An 18,813-nucleotide genomic window follows, 5' to 3' on the forward strand; every position below is an offset into this window, starting at 1 on the left:
TGCTAGGAATTTATCCAAGGGATACAGGAGTACTGATGCATAGGGGCACCTGTACCCCAATGTTTATAGCGGCACTCTCAACAATAGCCAAATTATGGAAAGAGCCTAAATGTCCATCAACTGATGAATGGATAAAGAAATTGTGGCTTATATACACAATGGAATACTACGTGGCAATGAGAAAAAATGAAATATGGCCTTTTGTAGCAACATGGATGGAACTGGAGAGTGTGATGCTAAGTGAAATAAGCCATACAGAGAAAGACAGATACCATATGGTTTCACTCTTATGTGGATCCTGAGAAACATAACAGAAACCCATGGGGGAGGGGAAGGAAAGAAAAAAAAAAAAAAAGAGGTTAGAGTGGGAGAGAGCCAAAGCATAAGAGACTGTTAAAAACTGAGAACAAACTGAGGGTTGAAGGGGGGTGGGAGGGAGGGCAGGGTGGGTGATGGGTATTGAGGAGGGCACCTTTTGGGATGAGCACTGGGTGTTGTATGGAAACCAATTTGACAGTAAATTTCATATATTATAAAATAAAACAAACAAACAAACAAAAAAAAAAACAAAAAAAAAACAAAACAAAATTTCAGCTGCCCTTTTTTTGCAGAAAATTAAAAGCTGATCCTAAAACTCATATAGAAATATAAGTATCCAGAATTGTCACAATAATCTTAACAACAACAAAAAAAGGCTCTTGCATCTTGATTTCAAAACTTACTACAAAACTACAGTAATCAACACTGTGTGGTTTGGGCATAAGGAAAGACATAGAAACCAGTGTAACAGAATTGAAAGTCCAGAAATAAATTCATACATCTATGGTAAATTGGGTTTTGACTAAGGAGCCAACACTATTCAAGAGAAAGAAGAGCTCTGCAACAAATAGTGCTGGCACAATTGGATATCCACAGATAAAATAATGAAGTTGAACCTCTACCTCAACCCATATATAAAATTAACTCAAAATGGATCAAAGACCTAAATGTAATATGAAAAACTGTAAAATTCTTAGAATAAAAAAATGTTAATCTTTGTGATCTTGGATTAGGCAGCAGTTTCCCAGTTTCTTTGATTTTGTAACATCAAAGCACAGACAACCAAAAAAATAAATAAGTAAACTGAATGTCAAAAAATCTAAAAATTTAAAAACAGAACCCATAGTGGGTGCGTGAGTGGCTCAGTCAGTTGAACATCCAACTCTTGATTCTGGCTCAGGTTATGATCCGAGGGTCATGGGATTGGGCCCTGCATCAGGCTCCGGGCTGAGCATGGAGCCTGCTTAAGATTCTCTTTCTTTCCCTCCCTCCTTCCCTCTCTCTCTTTCTCTCTCTCTCTGTCCCTCTGCCCTTCTCCCCTGCTTGCGCTCTTTCTTAAAAAAATAAAAAATAAAAAACAGAACTCATAGAATGGGAGAAAAATATCTGCAAATCACAAATCTGATAAGGAGCTACCATCCAGAATGTATAAAGAACTCCTACAACTGAACAATTAAAAAACAACCCAGTTTACAATGGGCAACTGATCTAAATAGACATTTCTCCAAAGAAGATATACAAATGGCCAATAAGCACATAAAAAGAGGCTCAACATCTTTAGTTGTTAGTCATTAGGGAAATGCAAATCAAAATCACAACAAGGTACCATTTTCACAACTACTAGGATGGCTATTATTAAAAAACAAAAAAATAAAAAAGTTGGTAAGGATGTGGAGAAATTGGAATCTTTGTACATTGCTGGTGGGAATGTAAAATAGTTTGGCACTGTGGACAACAGTCTGGTGGTTCCTCAGAAACTTAAAACAAAATTACCATATGGCCCAGCAATTCCATTCCTTGGTATGTATCTCAAACAAATACATGCACAACACATATGTACATTTATAGCAGCACTAATCACAACAGCTCAAAGGTGCAAACAATGCAAGTGTCTATCAACAGATGAACAGATCAACAAAACAAATTGTGGTATGTGTATATATACATCATACACACACACTGTGAATATTACTCAACTGTAAAAGGGAGTAAAAGGGTATGGATTACTGAAATGTACAAAAACATGAATTAACCTCAAAAATATTATGCTAAGAAGCCAGACACAAAAGATCACTTATCGTATGATTACATTTACATGAAATATCCAGATAGGCAGATCCATACAGACAGAATGCAGATTGGTTGCTGTCAGGGGCGAGAAGAAAGAGGGAAATGATTACCTACTGGGTATGGGGTTTCCTTCTGGGTGATGAAAATGTTTTGGAACTAGACAGAGGTGGTGGTTACATAACATTGCAAATATATATAAAGCTACTGAATTGTTCCCTTTAAAGTGTTTGATTTTTTATTATGTGAATTTCAGCTTAATTAAAAAAACACCGTGAGATACTTCATACCCACTTGGATGGGTATATTAATTTTTTAAAAAGCAGACAATAACAAACGTAGGTGAAAATGTGAAAATACATGAATCTTCATACACTGCTGGTGAGATTGCAAAATGGTGCAGCCACTTTGTAAAACACTTTGGTAGTTTCTCAAAATGATAGTTATCATATGACCCAGTTTTACTCCTAAAGATATGCTTACACACACAAAAATTGTATGCAAATGTTCACTGCATTATTCTTCACAGCCAGAAATTGGGAACAACCAAATCTCTATCAACTGATGAATGGCTGAGTCAAGTTTGGTGCAGTCACACAATATAATATTATTCCGTCATTAAAAGGAATGAAATATTGACATTTACTACTATTTCAAGGACATACCTTGAAAACATCATACCTAGTAAAGAGGCAAGACCCAAAAGGCCACATACTATTTTATGTTATTTATATGAAATGGGAGAATAAACACATTCATAGAGACAGAAAGTACAATAGTTGCCAGGGGTTGGGGGCAGGGCAGAATGGAGAGTGAATGCTAATTGGTACCAGGTTTTGTTTTGGTGATAAAAAGGTTCTAGAATTAGATAGTGATGATGTTTGCACAGACTTGTGAATATACTAAGAAATCACTCAATTGTATATTTTAAGAAGGTGAATTTATCATATACTAATTATCTCAATACAAAGGATTAGAACAATCAATCCATCTGAAAATAAAATGAACCTTAAACTATACCTTTTATGATATCCAAAATTAACTAGAAATGGGTCATAGCCCTGATCTAAAACCCAAAACTATAAACGTCTAGAGAGCAAAAAAGAAAATCTTTGTGACCTTAGGTCAGGCAAAAACTTCTTAGATATGATCCAAAATTAAAAGTATGACACAAAAAATATGATCCAAAAATTTAAAAATTCTTAAGTTGGATTTCATCAAAATGTAAAACTTCTGTTCTTTGAAAGAGCACGAAAAAATAAGGCATAAAGTGGAAGAAAAATATGTAAAGCACATATAAGATTTGTACATATACAAAGAATAAGAAATTTTTTTTTTTAACATTTATTTATTTTTGAGACAGAGAGAGACAGAGAATGAACGGGGGAGGGTCAGAGAGAGGGAGACACAGAATCTGAAACAGGCTCCAGGCTCTGAGCTGTAAGCACAGAGCCCGACGTGGGGCTTGAACTCACGGACCACGAGATCATGACCTGAACCGAAGTCGGCCGCTTAACTGACTGCGCCACCCAGGCGCCCCAAGAATAAGAATTTTTTACATAAGAATCATACAAGACTGTTTTACAATCTCTAGAAAAAAAAACAACAGTAAGAAAATAATAAGAAAAACTGAATTAAAAGTGGTTAAAAGATTTGAAGAGACACTTCAAGTTGTGGATGACAAGCAGAGGAAAAGATGCTCAATATTATTAATCACTAGAGAAATGCAAATTACAGCCACAATAATACACCCTCCTATGCCAGTCAGAATGGCTAAAACTAAAAGGACAAACAATACCAAGAGCTGGTGAGAATGCAGAGAAAATGATGGGAAGGCAAGATAGTACAGATTCTTTGGAAAACAGTCAAATGGTTTATTATTATGTCAAACATATATTTACCATAGGATCTAGAATTCCAAATTCTGTTAAGTAGCCAAGAGAAATAAAAATACATGTTCATATTTGAATATTTATACAGGCTTTATTCATAACTGCCAAAATTTACCATCTCAAATGTCCTTCAAATGGGTAAAGAAATTGTGGTATATCCATATAATGGAACACAAACAACTGATACATATGACAGCATGGATGAACTTCAGATACCTTATGCTAAATAAAAGAAGCCAGACTTAAAATGCTGCATGTTGTATGATTCCATTTATGATATTCTGGGAAAGGCATAACCAAAGGAACAGAAAAGCAGATCCATGGTTGTCAAGGGATGGAAGTGGAAGAAGAGGTTGATTACAAAGAGGCACGAGGGGCCTCCCTGAGGTGATAGAAGTGTTCTGTATTTTCATTGTGATGATAGTTATATAATTGTATGTGTTTGTCAAAACTCACAGAACTGTACACTAAAAAAAAAGTGAATTTCACTATGCATATTATAACTTAATAGGTCTGACTTTAGAAAAACATAGCTTTACAATGAATACACATTTGAAAAATATCAAATTAGGCAAAAAAAAAAAAAAAAAAAAAGGACCCTGTATAAGCATGATCACTTGGCCTAATATAATTTCCCTAATGAACAAATATCTTTTAGCCCCATGAACTTACATTTAGGTTATGCTCAGACAAATGAAATCAGACAAGCAAAATGATGCTATGTTTTTGTTTTATTTTAATAAGAATTATATTGTGTCTCTGGCCATTCTATCTTATTAGAACACAGAAAAGAGTATCTCACAGATGAAGTGACAGGTGCTAATAGGTACTTAGGAAGCCCAATTGGCTTTAGGAAACAAAAAACCCAGCTCTGTCAGCAATTATCTCTTTGCCTCCCACAGGACCATTAGCTCACTCTCAAGGGACTTCCTGGCTAAAATACTCAGTAACACTAGGGCCAGAGGTGGTCATGACTCACTGGCAAACGCCAGATCTCAACAAGTGCTCCCTGGAAGCAGCCTTGTGCCACAGTGCCTGGAGTGCTGAGTCGCATCCAGCCCAGGGGCTTCTTTGTCCTTCCACATCTTGGTATTCAACAAAATAACCCATCTCCTCAGTAAGATAAGCTGATACAGGAGGCAGAGGTACAGAAGGAAATAAAATACAGTGAAATGTCAACAAATAAAATGTGGAGTACCTTGTTTTTAGCTAATTCCTTTTCCAAATTGCATTTTTCTTGAGCTATTTCTTTCTCTGTTTTATTAACCTGCCCAAGGAGGGGAAAAAAAGAAATGGGTCAATTTTAAAGCAGGTGACAGTCTCTACTATAGCAGACACAACCTGCATGTTAATTAATACCTACACTGCAGAGATAGAACATCCTCTCAGAAAAGGGGCCACTCAGGGAGTCTCTGAGGCAGAGCAGACTTCACAAATAGCCCTGAAATTAGAAAGACACGTCTGCATGTCAGACTCTGATGGTACCTTCCTAAATAGGAAGACAGGGCTGTTCCCCCTTAACCTCCATTGTCCACTCCTTCAGGGGAAATCAATTTTTTAAATCTGACCCCTTCACTAACATGAGGATGTGTGAACTATGAGTTGACATTCACTAACGCTGTATAAGGGCATGCTGTTTGGCACAGACTACTCCACATGCTAAAAAACATAGATCAGCTACCTAAAGACTTCTTTAATGGGCAACTCAGACAAACTGCATCTGAGTGGGCTGTATTTCTTTTCTTATCTTGCACTCAAAATAGTTTTAGAACAAGATCACCACCCCAACCAGGAGGTAATATAAATCTGCTTCTTCTACCTCTTCCTGAAGTCTTTCTTTCTCCTCTAGAAGGGACTTCTTCTCTTGCATCGATGCTTCCAATTCACCTCGCAATCTTGCAATAGTTGATTCCAGCAGCTCTTTCTGCAAGGCTGCCCTCTTCTCAGCATCCTGTGCTTTCTGGATACACTGATTATGCTCAAGGATTAAATGGTCCCTGTAGGAAGAGAACAAGGAGACATGAGCACTCAATGAGAGTTCTTTAATAGAGTCATTTCTTGGAGAGCATACTGCCTGACAGCAGTTACCAAAATGTTCTAACAGAACTAGTTCCTTGAGGGCAAAGTCTTTACCTTTGTGTCTGGCCCAAGAAATGCAGAATTAAATGTTCTCATTAAAGATAAGAAATACAAAGGCAAGAATAAAAGATACAGAAGAAGTTGTCTATAATTTACTTACAGATGTTCCTGGAGCTGGGTCTTCTGATTCTGAACACTCTGTAGCTCAGTAGTGATACTGGCATGGGCTGCATCCAGCAAGAAGTTTTGTTCTTGAAATGTCTGTGTCATCATTTTCTGCTCTATCTGAATTTTAAAAGTCATATTAAAAGCTGAGATGCCAGACAGTCATTTGATGGGGTATCATCCAATCATACTGAATTAACTTACAAAAGACAAATTTTTATATAAATAAAACCTTTTTAAAAAAGAACTTAATGCTCAGCTCTCTCTGTCGCCACTCTGACCTGACCACAGTTCTATCATTCTATGGCTCTACCAGCCAAGAGTGAAGATGCATTGTCTACCCAGCCTGCTGCAAAATCTGTAAAACTCAACATGAACATATTTTTAGATAAAAAATTCTATTAAGAATATTTTGGTACTTTAAAATTTCAATTATTTTGAAAAGTAAAATATCAATGCAGATAAAGTGAAAAGATCTCTTCACCTATATCTCCCGCCACCCCAATCAAATAATCCCCCTTTCCAGGGACAATCATGTTAATAATATGGTGTGAATTCTTTGGAAAATATTTAAAATTGCACCCAGATACCGTGATAGCAAAAGTACTATATAGGAATACCTAGGAGATATTATGGGCTCAGTTCCAGACCACGACAATAAAGCAAATATTACAATAAAGCTAGTCAAATGATTTTGTTTCCCAATGCATACACAAGTTATGTTTACACCATACTGTAGTCTATTAAGTGTGCAGTAGCATTATGTCTTAAAAAACAATGTACATAATTTAAAAACACTTTATTGCTAAAAAAATGTTAACCATCATCTGAGCTCTGTGTGAGGCTGAAATCCATTTTTCCAAATTCCTGTGAATGTTGATGCTTTGGCCTCTTTCCACAAATCACGAATGTTTTTAAAGGAATCTAGAATGGTGAATTCTTTCCAAAGGTTTTCAATTTCCTTTGCCCAGATCCATCAGAGTAATCACTATCTATGGCAGCTATAGCCTTATGAAATAGATTTCTTAAATAATAAAACTTGAAAATTAAAATTACTGCTTGGTTCATGAATTGCAGAATAGATATGTTAGCAGGCATGAAAACAATGACCTCGTCCAACTCCATTGGAGTTCTTGGGTGACCAAGTGCATTGTCAATGAACAGTAATATTTTGAAAGCAATCTTTTTTCTGAGCCACAACAATGGGCTTAAAATATTCAGTAAATTGGAGCACCTGGGTGGCTCAATTAGTTAAGTGTCTGACTCTTAATTTTGGCTCAATTTTGGCTCACAGATGTGAAATTAAGCCCCTTGCCCTTGGGCTCTGCGCTGGGCATTGGAGCCTGCTTAAGATTCTCTTTCTCCCTCTTTTCCTGTCCTGCTCACACACATGCACACTCTAAAACATAAATAAATAAAATAAAAATATTCAGTAATCATGTTGTAATCAGATGTCATCCAGGCTCTCTTGTTCCATCTATAGAACACAGGCAGAGTCGATTTAGCATAATTCTTAACGGTCCTAGGATTTTTCGGAATGGTCAACAAACACTGGCTTCAACTTAGAGTCACTCGTTGCATTAGCCCCAAACAAGAGTCAGCTTGGCTCTTTCTCTTCAACAAGATGGCTGAGCAACAAATGTAGAGATGCAGATTTTTGTGAAGACCCCGACTCTCACTCTGACCCTTTAGAATGGGTCCAGTGACAGCATTTGGAATGTCAATGTCAAAATCCAAGACAAGGAGAGCATCCCCTGTAACCAGCAGTGTCTGATTTTTGCAGACCAACAGCTAGAGGATGGCTGCACTCTCTGACACTACAATATTCAGAAAGAGTTCACCCTGCACTTGGTGCTTTGTCTGTGGGCTGCAGCATTGAGCCTTCTTTCCCTCTTCTAGCTCGTTCAGAAATAAACTGTGACAAAATTATCTGCTTTAAGGGTTATGCTCACCTGCACCCCTGAGCAGTCAACTGCTGCAAGAAATGCAGCCACACCAACAACCTGTGCCCCAAGGGGAAGGTCAAATAAGGCCCCTCCCTTAGCTCTTCCTTTGCCTGCAGGGCAGACTCCTGCCTGAGTCCTATGGCCCTGGAGCTTCCATAAAGTTTCCCTTACACTGAGTGGGGGAAAAAAGGGGAGTCAGGCTGTGTTTTGAAGCCAGGCATGGACTTCTCCTTTCTAGCTACGTAAGTCCTAAATGGCCTCTTCCAATGGCAGGTTTTGTCTACATTGAAAATCTGTCATTTAGTGTGACCACATTCATTAATCATCTTCTAGATCTCAGAGAACTTGCTGCAGCTTCTATGTTAGCACTTGCTTCCACTTTCATGTTATGGAGATGGCTTCTTGCCTTAAATCTCATGAACCAACTTCTCTTAGCTTCCAACTTTTCTTCTGCAGCCTCCCCACCTCTCTCAGCCTTCATAGAATTGAAGAGAGTTACTAGTGCCTTGCTCCGGATTAGGCTTTGGTTTAAGGAAGTGTTGTAAATGGTTTGATCTTCTATCCAGACCACTAAAACTTTGTCCATACCAGCAATAAGGCTGTTTCACTTTCTTTTTTAATTTTTATTTTTTAAAATTTTATTTAAATCTAAGTCAGTTAACATATAGTGTAAAAATGGTTTCAGGAATAGAATTTAGTAATTCACCATTTACATATAATACCCAGTGCTCATCCCAACAAGTGCCCTCCTTAATGTCCACTACCCATTTAGCCCATACCCCCACTCAACAGCCCTCCAGCAACCCTCAGTTTGTTCTCTGTATTTAAGAGTCTCTTATGGTTTGTCTTCTTCTCTGTTTTTACCACTTTCTATCATTCATGTGTTCACTGTAGTACTTTTAATTTCCTTCAAGAACTTTTCCTTTGCATTCACAAGTTGGCTAAATGTTTGGTACCCAGAGGCCTACCTTTTGGCCTTTCTTGGCTTCTGACATGGCTTTCTCACTAAGCTTAATCATTTCTAGCTTTTGAATTATAGTGAGAGATGTACAACTCTTCCTTTCACATGAACACTTAAGAGACCATTGTAGGATTATTAACTGGCCTAATTTCAATATTGTTGGATCTCAGGAAATAGGAGGTCTGAGAAGAGGGAGAGATATGGGGGAATAGCTGATCAAAGAAGCCAGAACACACACAACATTTATAAAGTTTCCCATTTTATAGGGGCATGGTTTGTGCTGCCCCAAAAGAATTACAATACATCAAAGACCAAATTATCACAGATCACCAGAACAAAAATAATGAAAAAGTCTGAAATGCTGTGAGATGTTCCAAAATATGACACAGAGCACAAAATAGGGCACAATATGAGAAAATTGCTACTGAAAAATGGCACGGACTTGCTAGATGCAGGATTACCACAAACCTTCAATTTGTAAAAAATGTGATTACTTGAGAAGCACAATGAATATATATCTGTAACTGTTTTGCAGAATTTATTTTCTCTGGCTCATCATGTTGGACTTATCAAAACATAACATTTTTACACATATGCCCTCTACCTACAATATACAAAACTTTTGCAAGTATAGTACATATTAATAATTACTTTTGTAAACATATTTTAAAACACTTTTATCTTAACAATATTTGACTGCAAAGCAAACCTTCACACTTTGGAAAATAAAATGTGTAACATTCCAAAGTTTAAAAATGCTTATGACAGTGTTGCTTGCATATGTCACATTAATTATTCTACTAAATTGTTAGTCCACAAAAGTAGAGATTTTTGTCTTGTTCACCACTATAATCCCATCTAGACCTAGCATCATACCTGCACTGAATAAACACTAAGTGCTTGTTGAATTAATGACAAATATTTATTGAGTATCTTTCTGTGCAGTGGTTAGCACTCTGGGAAATAGCAAAGATATATAAGACAATGTCCTTGGTTCTAGGAAGCTCACAAAGTTATACAGGAAATGAGCCATACATATAAACTGCTCTAGAATGCACAGAGAGGCAGCATAATGTAACAATTAAAAACAGTGACTCTGGAGTGAGACCTAGGTTTCAATCCAGCTCTACCCCTTACTAGCTAGGTGACTTCCGTCAAGTTGTACATTTCTCTAAACCTCATTTTCCTTATTTATAAAATGAAGATAATATTCCTTTACATAATGGCTGCTAGAATCAAAGGACATAATATATGTAAAATCCTTAGCACAATGCTTGGTATACAGTAAGTATGCTCCCAAAAGAGTGAGAGCTATTATTACGATGTTTAGTGTCCCAGGAGTAGAAGGTAACAGAAAAATTGATCCCTTCTGCTTAGAATGAGCAAGCTTCCTGATAAAGGTGAGTCTTAAAGAACGAACAGAATTTCAAATAGCTGAAGAAGTAAAGACCATTCTCAGCAGATGGAATACGGCATAAGCAAAATGGGAAAGTACTGGTGTTTAAGGAAAAAGTATTTTAGGGTCATAGTGTTTTCTATGATTCTATAAACAATAGGACAGGCAATTACTTTTCCTAAAGTAATAGTATTTGAGAAGAAACCATTAAGAAAGTATTGAGTATAAGGCTAAATGACCACTCTTGATTGAAACTGAAAACTGCCAATCAAAAACATTTCTTGGAATTGTTAAAATATTTTATTTATTCAGTTGGTCATGCTTATTTCCTTATCTCTTAGCCAAGGAGTTTTATTGTTGACTCTATCAGAGATGGACTAGTATTAAATGAATACCTGCAGAATGGCTTGATGGTCAGAAATAATTCTGGCATTTTCCATACTAACAGTCTCAAGCATGCTGTGCAGCTCTGAACACCTTCTAGTCAGTTGGTCATTCGAAACCTAAGGTGATATGTACAGCATGTCAGGTTTCTCCAGTAAATAATTTTTTACTTGTTAACCATTATTTTTAATGGTGGCATAGTATTTCACTCTGTATGTGAACCTAATTTATTTAACCTACCTCCAATTGATATTTCATTAGATAACGCTTTCAGAATTTGGAGTCAACACCCCACATAATTCTAAATCAAAAGGAGAAATTTGTTCATCTGGTGGAGCAAGTGAAGCATTCAATAGTTTCTTCACAATTCTGGACACTGGTCAGACACAGCACGATATCTACAGAATGGACTTTACAATGTTGATGCCAAGATTATAGAAATTCATTCCCCAATTTAGATGAGCATTCTGAATTGTTTAGCTAATAACACAAAATGTTTTAAGTTATTTCGCTACCAATTACAGTATTCATAAAAGCAAAATATAGATAATTGTACCATTTCACAAGACAGATCATCCAAAATAAAACAAAATTCTTTTGTACAACAGATCTTTCATACAATTCTGTTGTCTTTTGATATGTAAAATTTGTATTCCTGTGGAAACCATTTATCCTAATTATCAGTTATTTTTGCAAACTGTATTTGCCACGGATCTTATCTTTTTTTTTTTTAACATGCTGTGGTTTATCTTTATTTATTTTTTTAATTTTATTTTTTATTTTTTAAAGGATCTTATCTTTTAATGAACAAGTTCTTCAAGGATGGGAACAAATAACTCTATAGGATCAATTAAAAAAAATTCAAAAAATGGTAACAAAAAAGAAATGAAAACTTATCTGGAAAGCCTAAGTGGTATGTATAGTACACAAGTTAGGAACATGTTCAGGAGCACTTTAAAGTTCTAAGTTATACACCAAAAAATACGTGGGATAAGACAGAGGTGAATTCCTGAACCTTGAAAAGAACAAGCTAATTTTCTTTGGAGCCAGATTGCTTGAGCTCAAATTATAACTCTGTCACCGATTAGCTATGTTATTAAACCTCTCTGTATATCAACTTCCTTATCTTTAAAATGAGAATAATAAGTTTCTATAGTAGCACTATTGTGAGGATTACAATTTGTTAGTAACATAAGGTGCTTACAATTGTGCCTGGAATGTAGAATGGGTTTGGTAAATGTTAATTACTACTACTACAGCAAAAGTAGCAGTAATAATTTTTATTATTATTTTATAAAAGAACACATTTATTTTGCATTTTCTTTATCATAAAGACAGCACAGCAACATTATGATCCCAACATTGAAGTAACCAAATTGTACTAGCAACAGTTATTTTAAGTGATTAATACTATTCCTTGGCTCTATGAGAAATAACCTGTTTGCCTACATACACACACACACACACACACACAAATAACATCAGCTAAATTTGGCAATAACCATCCCACAGAAAATAAGTACACATAACTCTACAATCCAGTAAGCATTTATTAGGTTCCTACTGTGCTACTTGTTATAAAAGATACAAGGAAAGTTTAAGACATTGGCCCTGGCACTCAAGTGCTTAGAAGTTCATAGGTCGAGATGAGAACTATATATATTCAATGGGTAAATTATAAAGCAAACAAAGGCAAAGTGTAAATTAGTGCATTATTTAGCAGTATACCTCATATACTGATGTATCATAGAGCTTTGGTAATGGGAGATGTAGTTAATGTGATCATGTTTCATAGATGAAATAGATTTCATGAAAATAAAAAATCTGGATGATGGCAATGGTATGAATTTATATAATCAGGATCAATCGTGGTTCTTTGTTTTTTAATTGAACAAAATTAAATAACATGTGAAAACCAGAGAAATGCGAACATTTACCTGTGCTTTTTCTGATGGGGAAAAGACAGTTTCTTCAATAAATGGTGTTGGGAAAACTGGATAGGCACATGCAAAAGAATGGGAAACTAGACCATTATTTTGTACCACACATAAAAATTAACTCAAAATGGATCAAAGACTTGAATGTAAGACTTGAAACCAAAAAACTACTGGAAGTAAACATAGATAAGCTTCTGGATATTGGTCTTGGCAAGATTTTTTGGATCTGACATTAAAAGCAAAAGCAACCAAAGCAAAAATAAACAAGTGGGAGCATATCAAACTAAAAAGCACAACAAAGGAAACCATCAACAAAATGAAAAGGCAACCTATTGAACGTGAGAAGATATTTGCAATCATATATTAATATATCTGATAAGGGGTTAATATCCAAAATATAAAGAAATTATACAACTCAATAGCACCCCCCAAAAAAATCTGATTAAAAAATGGGTCCAAGATCTGAATAGACATTTTTAAAAAATGTTTATTTTGGGAGAAAGAGAGCATGGAAGAGGCAGAGAGAGGGGCACAGAGAGAACCCCAAGCAGGCTCCATTCTGTCTGCACAGAGCCCGATGAGGGGCTTTATCTCACAAACACTGAAATCATGACCTGAGCTGAAATCAAGAGTTGGATGCTTAACCAACTGAGCCACACAGGCACCCCTGAATAGACATTTTTCAAAGACATACGGATAGCCAACAGGTACACGAAAAGATGTTAACATCACTAATCATCAGGGAAACTCAAATCAAAGCCACAATAAGATATCACTTCACATCTGTTAGAAGGTCTATTACCAAAACGACAAGAAATAACAAGTATTGGAGAGGATGTGGAGAAAAGGAACCCTTGTGCACTGTTGGTGGCAATGTAAATTGATACTACCACTGTGCATTACAGTACCGAATTTTCTTAAAAAATTAAATATCAAACTACCATATGATCCAGCAATTACACTCTGGGTATTTATCTCAAGAAAACAAAAACACTAACTCAAAAAGATATATGAACCCCTATGTTCACTGCAGCCTTATTTACAATAGACAAGATCAGGAAACAACCTAAATGTCCATCGACAGATAAATGGATAAAGAAAATGTGGTATACATATCTATATTTATTTAGCCACAAAAAAAAAGAATTTACTCTTGCTATTTGCAAAAACATGGTGAGACCTTGAATGCATTATACTAAGTGAAATATGTCAGCCAGAGAAAGAAAATACCATATAATCTCATTTACAATATATGTGGAATCTTCAAAAAGCAAAACACCAAAAAACAATACCAAGCTCACAGATACAAAGAGGTAAGTGGCTGCCAGAGACAAGGGAGAGTAAGAGATGGGAGAGAGGTAATAGAGATCAAAAGGCATAAACTTCTAGTTATATAATAAGTGAGTCATAGGGATGTACTGTATAGCATGGTGACTATCGTTAATACTGTACTACATATTTGAAAGTTAAGAGAGTGAATCTTAAAAGTCCTCATCACAAGCAAAAAATTTTTGTGACTACACGTGGTGATGTATGTTAACTAGAATTATCGTGGTGATGATTTTTCAATGTACACAAACACTGAATCATTATGTTGTATACCAGAAATACAAAGTTATATGCCAATTATACCTACGGTGTTGGTATGAATTTATATAATTAGGGTTAATCTTGGTTCTTGATTCCTTAATTGAACAAAATTAAATAACCTCCAGAAGTTAGAGATACGATAAGATCTACCTGTGCTTTTTCTGATGTTTCACGAAGGGATAGTATTTCAGTCCTCAAATATGCATTTTCTTCATGTTCCTTGTTGAAAGACATCTGCATATTCTGAGAAAAAACAGTAATCTCTCCTTTTTTACACATAAGAACTATTACATATATCTCTACCAAAATACATGTTCTGTATTTTAGTATGAGTTCAGGTTCTAGTGCTTCCTTCAGCAGCACATATACCAGTGCAAATTCTAATGATCAATATAGACAAGTGTCTTACAAAGAATTTTTAAAAATCTTGGTATCTTCAACTCCCAAACTTCTTTTTAAACAAATTATAAAAGCTGTTTACAAAATGTTCTCATACTGAGTTTCAAACTAGAAAGAATTTGCCTAAAACCGTAATGTAAATGTTTACTTAGCATCCTTAAGAAAATTCTGCTAAGGTGAATATTTTTCCCTAAGCAGTAAGATCTTGTGATTTTCTTTATTTTCCATTAAAAAAAATTTTTAATATTTTTTTGAGAGAGACAGAGTGCGAGCAGGGGAGGGGCAGAGAGAGAGGGAGACACAGAATCCGAAGCAGGCTTGACTCTGAGCTATCAGCACAGACCCTGACATGGGTTCTCTGGCCCTCTCCTGCTCGCTCGCTCTCTCTTTCAAAAATAATAAACATTAGAAATTTTTTTCCATTAAAAAAACAAATAAATAAAATAAAATAAAATAAAATAAAATAAAATAAAATATGGGAGAAAGGTGGCAGGGATGGGCATTGTGGGTTGGGCTTTCCCTAACAGGTAGGAACTGAAATGGGGAAGGATAAGTCCTCCCCCTACAAAGAGAGAATCACTCCCTTTTGAGAAGCATCTCAATATTTAAACATCACATAATACAGGATGAGACAGAACCCAGAAAAAATTACTCCAAACAGGATTAAGATTTATTTAGAAATGAATTAAGATATAAAAGTTACAATATTTCCTATTTTTCATTTTTTATTGTGGTAAAATATAAATAACAAATTTTACCATTTTAATCATTTTTAAGTGTACAGTTCACTTAAAAATATTTAAGTGTTAAGTTCAGTGGCATTAAGTATATTCACATTGTTGTGCAGCCATCACTATCACTAGTATTTCTTACATTTTATAAAAAAACTTTCCTTTTAACAATTAGTTTCCAATAAGATGATGCAGATAAGTCTCACTATTTTTGCTAATTCATCTTTTTTCAAGCCATATTAACCTGCCTGAAATGATTTCTTAATACCCAGTTTGCAACAGGACTGAATATACAACTTATTTACACTGCAACTTTTTTTTAATAAAAATATTAGGAGAATCAGAAGAACTGTAAACCAGGGGTACTTGGGTGGCTCAGCTGGTTAAGCCTCTGGCTCTTGATTTCCACCCAGGTCATGATCTCACGGTTTGTCAGGCTCTGTGCTGACAGTGTGGAGCCTGTTGGGGTTCTCTCTTTCCCTCTCTCTCTGCAACACCCCCCCACACAATATAAATAAATAAAAAAACTTAAAAAAAAAAAAAAGGAACTGTAAACCAACACGAGTAAGGAGATACTCCTTAGTGAAGAGAGGAAAGATCACCTCTGAACTCTACAACCTCAAAACTTACCTTATTTTCCTCAGCCAACTTGGAAATGAGGTCATCTCTAGAAACTAAAAACAAAGAGTCCACATAACTACGATAATAACTTACTACAACTAAACTGAGATCAACACATTACCTTTTCCCTGAGCTTTCCTTTTTTTTTTAGTATGTTGTGGAAATGAGGAGAATGCAAGTATTTCTATTATATTTTAATAGAGTGGAAAATAAATAATGAAATTATCAAGAAAATAGTCCACAGTCACGTGCTATAGTAAATGAGGTCATATTTTACTCCATGATGCGTCTGAGGGATTTTAAGCTGGAGAGGCACAGGATCCAAAGCTTTGTGTTAGAATATTCTAACAGAGGCTCCATAAGGAAAAGAGGAGTTTAGTAGCTGTTGTAGTACTCAAAGTATAAAACAATGAAAGCTGGCTCTAAGGGATTGGCAACGGAGATGCAGAGGGAAAACACATTCATGAAATAACAAGCAGGGAGAACTGTCAGGACTCAGTGGCTGCCTGGTGGGTAAAGGCAATAGATAAGTCAAGGAGAGTATCTAGTGTCCACATGTCAGCAATGGGGTGGGAGGCAGACTCTTCAACAAAATAGGGAACACAGGGTAAGGGCAAGTTCAGGGGACAGAATGAGTAAGAATGACTGCAATAGTTAAGTATTCACATGTGTTTTGAGATGTTGAGTTGACAGTAAGATACTATCTGGAGAAGGAAGATGATTTGTGTGGAAAAGAAAGATGTGAAACCACCCAGAGAGAATACAGTGATAATAAAACCAAAGAGAAATAGGAACAGTTTGGCATTATATATTGGTAGCCCAAAGTAAACTTCCCTGAGAGTAACGTTTTGGTTTCATGAACAATTCACAAAGATCAGTTTTGTTTCACTTAAATATTCTAAACCCGGAAAATTACAAAACATATAACTCACATTTTATGTAGAATATACTCAGAGAAACTATGCTTTTTGAATGAATAAGTCCGGACTCATTTCAAATAGAGTAAATGCTAATTTAAAATATGTGAAGAATAAAAAGGATACCCATAAGAGCTCTTCTAATAATTCTTCGATCAAGTTAAGAATGAAAGGAGAATGTTTATCTTACTTGGAAGAATAATTTAAGCACTTTAATTAGTGGGTGTGTATATAAATGTTTATTGCTAATAAACAATTACATTCAACAATTAAATTCATTACAGCAAATATCCAAAGGCATTCCGTTTACTCATCTAGTTAGTTTAACTATTTGTACCTTATAGTAATCAAATTGCATGCACGTAAGGAGTCTACTATTCAATAAGAAGCACATGGTTGGTACTCAGGCAGGCTTCTTTTCCTCGTGTTACTTTTAATTACTGTTGTATAATTGTTATATTTTAATGGTCTTTCATATATTCTTTACGAAATTCAAAACTACAGCATTAATCCAAAGAGATAACATTAAAAAATTACTGACAGAAAGATCTGTGTTTTAGTTCCAGCTATACTATTTGCAGTGGATCCTTGGATACAGATCTTTTTATTCTTCTACAGAATGGAGTATATTTTCTTATCTTCTCACAAGGTTGTAAGGTTCAAATGAGATAATGTGGCAGCACCATAAAATATAATATGTATTTTTGTAGTCCCAGTCACAGGAAGACAAAAAATTAGCTTGGGGCCTTATCAGTGAGAGCTCCCCAGAGTAATTCACTACTTAACAACTATTAGGAAAAAGAGTACTTTCTGTTAAAAGCAGTAGGTCAAAACATTGAATGATTACTCTTTGCTGTATGCTTTTTATAATTTTCATTTCCCTTTTGGTATTCCCTACCCTCATTACAGCCAGATACAGAAGGCACACTGGCAGGAACACTGCGTTTGGAGTTAGAAGACACAGGTTCAGGCCTCACTTCACCATTTATTCGCTTTAACTTTGGGAAGTATGGATAGTTTTGCACGTTGCATGAGATCATTTATGTGAAAGCTTTTGGTAAACCATGAAGTGTTACTCATGTGGGGCCATGCACCATAATTCTTTGTGATCTATTTGATACTGTATGAAAATTGCTTTACAACTATATATTAACAACAGTAAATATGGTAAGGGCTCATGGGCTGGAAGAACTTTGATTCTGAACAACATGGGACCAAATCTAGACTCATCCATTTCCTAGCTCAATCACCTGTAAGGACTCTGTTAACTCATCTGTAAAATGAGGACTTTAAGCTCTAAGGTAACTTACAACCATCCATTGCTACAAATACAGGACAATAGACTAGTAACCTGAAAAATGGAGAGTCTGACATGATAAATAGCTAGAATCAGTAGGTTAGCAAATATCAAAGGCCTTAATTCTTTATTAATATTCTAGTATCCAATAGTCAATCTAGATTTCTAGAAACCCAATGTTCCTAAGTCCACAAACACTTAAATAGACCTGAAAAAAAAAAATCTAAATAGAGAATAGTTCACAGTTAAGAGGATCAAATTCTATTTTATTACCAGCACTCTTTTTTTTCCCCCGTGCCACAGACAGAAAGGAAATCAGCAATTTTTTATATTCAGTCTTGTGGTAAATATCGGTAATGATCACTTCAAAAATTTGGGATCTTAAGAGTTTT

At 35.5% G+C, this 18,813-nt stretch overlaps 1 protein-coding gene and 1 pseudogene across 9 annotated transcripts in view; one reads left to right on the forward strand and one right to left on the reverse strand.

The window, feature by feature from the left end:
• The window catches only part of CCDC150 (coiled-coil domain containing 150), a 96,739-nt gene that overhangs the window by 55,912 nt on the left and 22,014 nt on the right, over window positions 1-18,813 (reverse strand). For 8 of the 9 annotated variants that reach the window (XM_049615933.1, XM_049615934.1, XM_049615932.1 and 5 more), the window contains 6 exons: window positions 16,217-16,260; window positions 14,607-14,699; window positions 10,941-11,048; window positions 6,238-6,362; window positions 5,818-5,995; window positions 5,197-5,265 (listed from right to left, as the gene is read on the reverse strand). In XM_049615933.1, coding sequence (XP_049471890.1) covers window positions 5,197-5,265; window positions 5,818-5,995; window positions 6,238-6,362; window positions 10,941-11,048; window positions 14,607-14,699; window positions 16,217-16,260 — 617 coding nt within the window. The remainder of the gene's footprint in view (window positions 1-5,196; window positions 5,266-5,817; window positions 5,996-6,237; window positions 6,363-10,940; window positions 11,049-14,606; window positions 14,700-16,216; window positions 16,261-18,813) is intronic. The other variant, XM_049615936.1, reaches the window with a different exon arrangement.
• On the forward strand, window positions 7,890-9,365 carry LOC125911800 (uncharacterized; annotated as a pseudogene).

The sequence above is a fragment of the Panthera uncia genome (assembly GCF_023721935.1).
Source record: "Panthera uncia isolate 11264 chromosome C1 unlocalized genomic scaffold, Puncia_PCG_1.0 HiC_scaffold_3, whole genome shotgun sequence".
Lineage (NCBI taxonomy): Eukaryota > Metazoa > Chordata > Mammalia > Carnivora > Felidae > Panthera > Panthera uncia.